Here is a 5,052-nt window from a genome sequence, read left to right as displayed (position 1 = left end):
GTTACAATGCATTGCCGTTTTCAAAATAATAGTACAAACAAAACAAATATCTATGGCTTCAAGTCGAGTTAGCGTTCATTGAGTATCTTCCCAAAAATCACATAATAGAAGAGAGAGAGAGAGAGAGAGAGAGAGAGAGAGAGAGAGAGAGAGAGTAAACAAAATAAAGAGCCTTTTCCAAGCGGCGAGGAGTACGTATAATTATTTCTTCTCCCGAGTAAAACAAACAAACAACAACAACAAAAAAAAAAAACCCGTCCCGAACTATACCAGAATCTGTCCTTATTTCAGCCAAAACAAAAACAAACTCCCGCAACTCGCGACACCGCAGTAGCCTTCCAGATAAATCCCTGCACCGTCCAAGATAGCAGCAAACAGCCCAGGATTAACTGCACATGGTCAGTATTCCAAACAAAAAAACCCAGCAATAGTCATAGTAGTTTTTCAGAGTCAAATCCGCTTGAAGCTTGTCGGTCTGGTTCGCCTGGATGCACTCAAACTCCGACACCAACGCAGCAGCAACAGCAGTCCAGTCACTCGAATCATCAGTTCACATTTCCTCTTCGTGATAATAAAAAACCTACGGCAATCTCTACAAGCAAAAAACTACTAAAAAAAAAAAAAAAACTGGACTAAAGCCAGTGCTTTATCGACAACTCGCGGTTCATTTTAAAGAGCTTCCTATAATGCCTAGTTGCAACAGAGACTAAAACAGATAATTCTCAACTTTAAAAACTGTGTCATAAATTCTGAGGTAACTAAAGTCTTTTTCGAGTCTTATAGAATATCTGAAACCAAAGCAGATATTTGAGACTGCTCACGCACTATACTATAACAGAATCTTAAATGAAAACATGCAGAAATATTGTTGTCAGTGTTAATGTGAGGTATCATTTGTGTGCAGCTGCTCTTGGAATACAGGATGTTTGGCTAATTGTGAAAGACCTAACATCAGCTGTGATATTTTATGGGTGTACTGAGAAAAAAATAAATAAATAAATACTTGCGCTGTCTGGGTCATAATAAACACACTAAGTAAACGATAAATTATAATTTAGTGCCCCATACTAACAGAGAATGCATTCATTTACATGCACATTATTTGGCTAATTTACGGGATAGTTATATATAGTTATATATAACATGTGCTTCTTTGAAAAGGTCCAGTGGAGTTCTATATAGCGTATGGAACTAAAATAAGATGTATGGAAGTTCTGTCCCCTGGGGACTGGAATGGTCCTAGTTCACATACTGGGTTTTCAATGTTTTTTTTTTTTCTTCTTTATAACCAAGTATATCTTACCTTATTGAAATACAACCAGTCTACTCCCCGGAGAACTCATTTAAAACTTGGGTCAGGTTTGTGTAGGAATCATACCTTCAACCTTGACTTCTTCCCCCGCGATCCTACATTTTGGCTTTGCCATGACACTGATTGCAGTATAAAAGCTGCAATTGGAAATCAACAGTAACTTCATCACGTGCTGCAATTATCAGAGATAATTATCATTGAAATAATTAAAGGTAGCATTGCTATGATTGATTATAATATTCATTTGCTCCCTTAATATGTTAAAAACCATTGTTAAGGTAGCAGCTCAATACATGAACAATAATCTTGCAATGCTTGTAATGTTACATTACATCATATCTTTATGGACATTCAGTAAATTCATCTGCAGACCCCATGCTCAAATAAATGAATTCATTCAGTTGCAAAGAGGCTTGCTAATCCTGCAGTCAGAACACAAAAAAACTGCTACTGCATAGAGTTCAAATTCTAAACAAGACCATCTCTAATTGTGCATTTATCAGCCACCCAGGGTATTAGTACCTTTTGTTTTCAATATCTAAGGATAGAAATTATTAAACAAGTGTTGCAATTCCCCAGTGCAATTCCCCAATGTTTTTTATTTCTGCTTTGCCACAGGGGCATTCTCAGGAGCTTATCCAGTAGATTTCCGTGTCATTACGGTGAGATACTTTGGATGACCATCTCTTAGAATATTTCACAATATTATACCTGCTTCTATAAAGTGTTATAATATGGACGATATAATATCTATATATATTATATATTATATAGATATATATATATATATATATATATATATATATATCTTCTACAGTAAAGCTAAAAATAGTTATTTGAGGAAATACTATGAGGAACAATTTAATGTATAATGTATCTGTAAAGCACAATGTAATATTAAGAAGTGAGTTTAATAGATATACATGAAATGTCTACACTTCTTTGTAACAATTCTAGTCCCATTACTGTTCTTGTACAGTTTGGGGTAGTGTATAAATACCCTACTAGTGCTGTGAGACAACAGTAAGGTGTGTGTTATGAATTATTAATGAGCCCAAACACATGCTATATAAATGTAAATGTATGTTTATTGATGCATACAATTCTGATTATTAATCATTTACAAACAAGCAAAGTTAGGCACAATTCTGAGTTAAGAAACAACAAAAGAAGAATTAAAAATTCACATGAGGTAAATATTTCTTTTTTATTTGTTTTAAAAGGATATCAGTTTTATTAGGAATCAGTCCAACATAAATAAATCTAATTCTGACAATTATATAAAAAAAAGATAAAAAATCAAGAATATTTCTTACTTAGCAAAGACAAAGAAAAGAGACTGAGCACATGTGGAAGAGTTGGTATAAGTGTTCAGCTTTGTTTTAGCCATCAAAGAATTTGACCAAAAATGAACAGACTGAATGCCAGTTATCAGCACAGTAGTTTTCTACCGGCTCCTCAGACTCTGAGTTTCCATCATTCACCTCCCTGAAATCATCCTTCTCCAATTCCTGGGGTTTCTTCTCTTTCTTCTTGTCGCTTGACTCAGGGTCAGAGTCCTTTTTTCTACTGCCTTTCCCTTTACCCTTTTCTGGAGCCTCCCCTGCTGGACCACTCTTTTCGGAGAGCTTCATGTGGGACTCTGCTGGGCCCTTTTTACAGATACGTGTTTTAAGGACTCTGTCCCCGTCACAGGCATTCTTCTTCTTCTTAACCTTCCCCACCACCTGCTTCCAATACAGGCTGGACTTGCTGTTGTAATTGGAGCAAAGCTCTGGCTGGCCAGTGAACCTGCACCAGTAGGTCTTGTCTTCCTCGACACAGTTAAGCAGGAGGCTGACTTCCCCTTCTCCAGAGGTCTCCCAGGTACACCTATGGTTGTCCTTGGTTCTAAGCTCTCCTGAGCTGGGGATGGATTTGTTTTTGCCCTTGTCTTGCTGCTTGTTTCCATTCTCCTTCTTACCCTCTGCTCCTTGCGGGCCGTAAAGGCAAAGTAGTAAAACCAAGATGCAAAGTAGCCTCATCTCATGGGGTGGCTGTCGTTTATGGATTTTGTAATCAAGTGCAGCCAAGCTTCAGTGATTGGACCACTCCGCATTCAAAGAACCTTCAGAAGAAAGAGCAGAGGTAGAGATACAGTTGTTAGTTAACAGTTCACACTGACCTAGCATACTTTGAATATTTTAACAAATTTAAGTATAATTGTAACTGTTCTAAATAAAGAAGCCTAGACATTGCAAGTATAATTTAATTTGTATTTTAAAACAACAGCAGCTGGCATTAATACATTTTATATTTCTGAATTACAAGATGCATAGCTATACGGAACAGTATGGGCTATCAGTGTTCTGCAATCACATTTATTAAAATTCACCATGCGCATTTCTTCTCAGCACTGGGGCTTTTCAAAACTATAATGGCTTCCTGTTTATCTATCAATGCAAGAGACTTAACAATATCAACCAGTTTTCAGCATTGTTTCAAAATCATTGTTCCTGAATCTAATCAGTTATTGGAGGTTTATCCTGAGTGGCAAGATTTCGTTTTTCAAATTCACAACTTTTTTCACTCCTTCACAGTAAGCAGCTTTGGATCAGACAAAGCCCCTTTATATTAAAAAAGCATTCAATTACAAATGCTTTGGTTGTTTTGGTAAGTGCTGGTACAGCACCAGCACTGTTTAGTATATGGTGATTTTGTTCAACTTACCATTCAGAAAGTGAGATGGGTTGTCCCTGGAGTGCAGTGTGAGAAACTGGACTAGATGAGATTGTATAAGAAGGGGAGCAGTCAGGGAAAGTGGGTTATCAATGGGGCTGCAGATCCCTCCCCAAATCAATGCCCCTCCTCAAAAACACACTTCACACAGCAGCCAAAGAAAGCATTATTTAAATGGCATGACAGAGCTTCACACACCATAATGTCCACACAAAAACTTAACTGCCAAGTTTAAATTCCACTTGCGGCTGTTAAAACTTTGAGCATTTCAAACAAAAAGAACTTGAAGCGCTCTTGCAAAGGGGTTAGGTATGAGCACGAGTTAAACATTTTATCCGTAGACCCTTTATCTTTTATTTGTCCCTGTTCCATTATTGTTTATATTTATTCCAGTTTTACATAGCTTATCACGTAAAATGATATTGCAAAGTATGTAGACTAACAAGCAGTAGTAACACATTTACATATGGTTAAAGGAATTCCTAAGTAGAGCTGAATACAGATAATCTCAAGCCACTGCTCTTACCATGCTTGTCAGCTTCCTTTCATCACAAGCTGAGCACCTCTCAAAACAGCACACCCCTGTCACCAGGCTCAAGGCTGTTCTGTTTCTCTCGAGTCTGTAGGTCTTGCTGCCAGTGATGCCAGAAAATGTAGTTTTTTTTTTGTTTGTTTCAGAACATCGATTTGCTCCTTTCTGTGAGGAATCCATCACAAGATCACACAAAAGCTATAATCCATTACCGTATTGAATTGTATAAAATTATTCTACTAAAATAGAGAGTTGCATGTAGTAATATAATATATATATATATAATTATAGATATATATATATATATATATATATATATATATATATAGGACCTTTAATATATACTTTTTAGAGAAATGTGTGGAGCTGTTTTGATCCCGGAATATATATCCAGTCAGGTCTATAGTGAGCAGAAGTCATTTCTGCTTGATTGCTCTTTCCAGGTCTGTGCCAGTTGCAATCAAGTGGTCTCTGGGCAGTCTCATGTCCA

General features: G+C 36.8%; 1 protein-coding gene across 2 annotated transcripts; it reads right to left on the bottom strand.

The window, feature by feature from the left end:
- Positions 1-2,465: 2,465 nt before the first annotated feature.
- LOC121326133 (fibroblast growth factor-binding protein 2-like) lies at positions 2,466-4,631 on the bottom strand. Of its 2 annotated transcripts, XM_041269313.1 has the most exons (3): positions 4,557-4,586; positions 4,022-4,072; positions 2,466-3,419 (listed from the first exon to the last, which is right to left on the bottom strand). In XM_041269313.1, exon 3 carries the CDS (start codon positions 3,334-3,336, stop codon positions 2,695-2,697), a length of 642 nt encoding a protein of 213 aa, XP_041125247.1. In that variant the 5' UTR covers positions 3,337-3,419; positions 4,022-4,072; positions 4,557-4,586; the 3' UTR covers positions 2,466-2,694. The 2 variants fall into 2 exon arrangements, with proteins under 2 accessions (XP_041125247.1, XP_041125248.1); XM_041269314.1 differs by lacking the exon at positions 4,022-4,072 and having other exon boundaries at positions 4,557-4,631.
- Between the last annotated feature and the right edge of the window lie 421 nt (positions 4,632-5,052).

This window comes from Polyodon spathula, chromosome 13, assembly GCF_017654505.1.
Source record: "Polyodon spathula isolate WHYD16114869_AA chromosome 13, ASM1765450v1, whole genome shotgun sequence".
Taxonomy (NCBI): domain Eukaryota; kingdom Metazoa; phylum Chordata; class Actinopteri; order Acipenseriformes; family Polyodontidae; genus Polyodon; species Polyodon spathula.
Note: the sequence above shows the minus strand (reverse complement) of the source record. Positions and strands in the feature narration are given on the sequence as shown.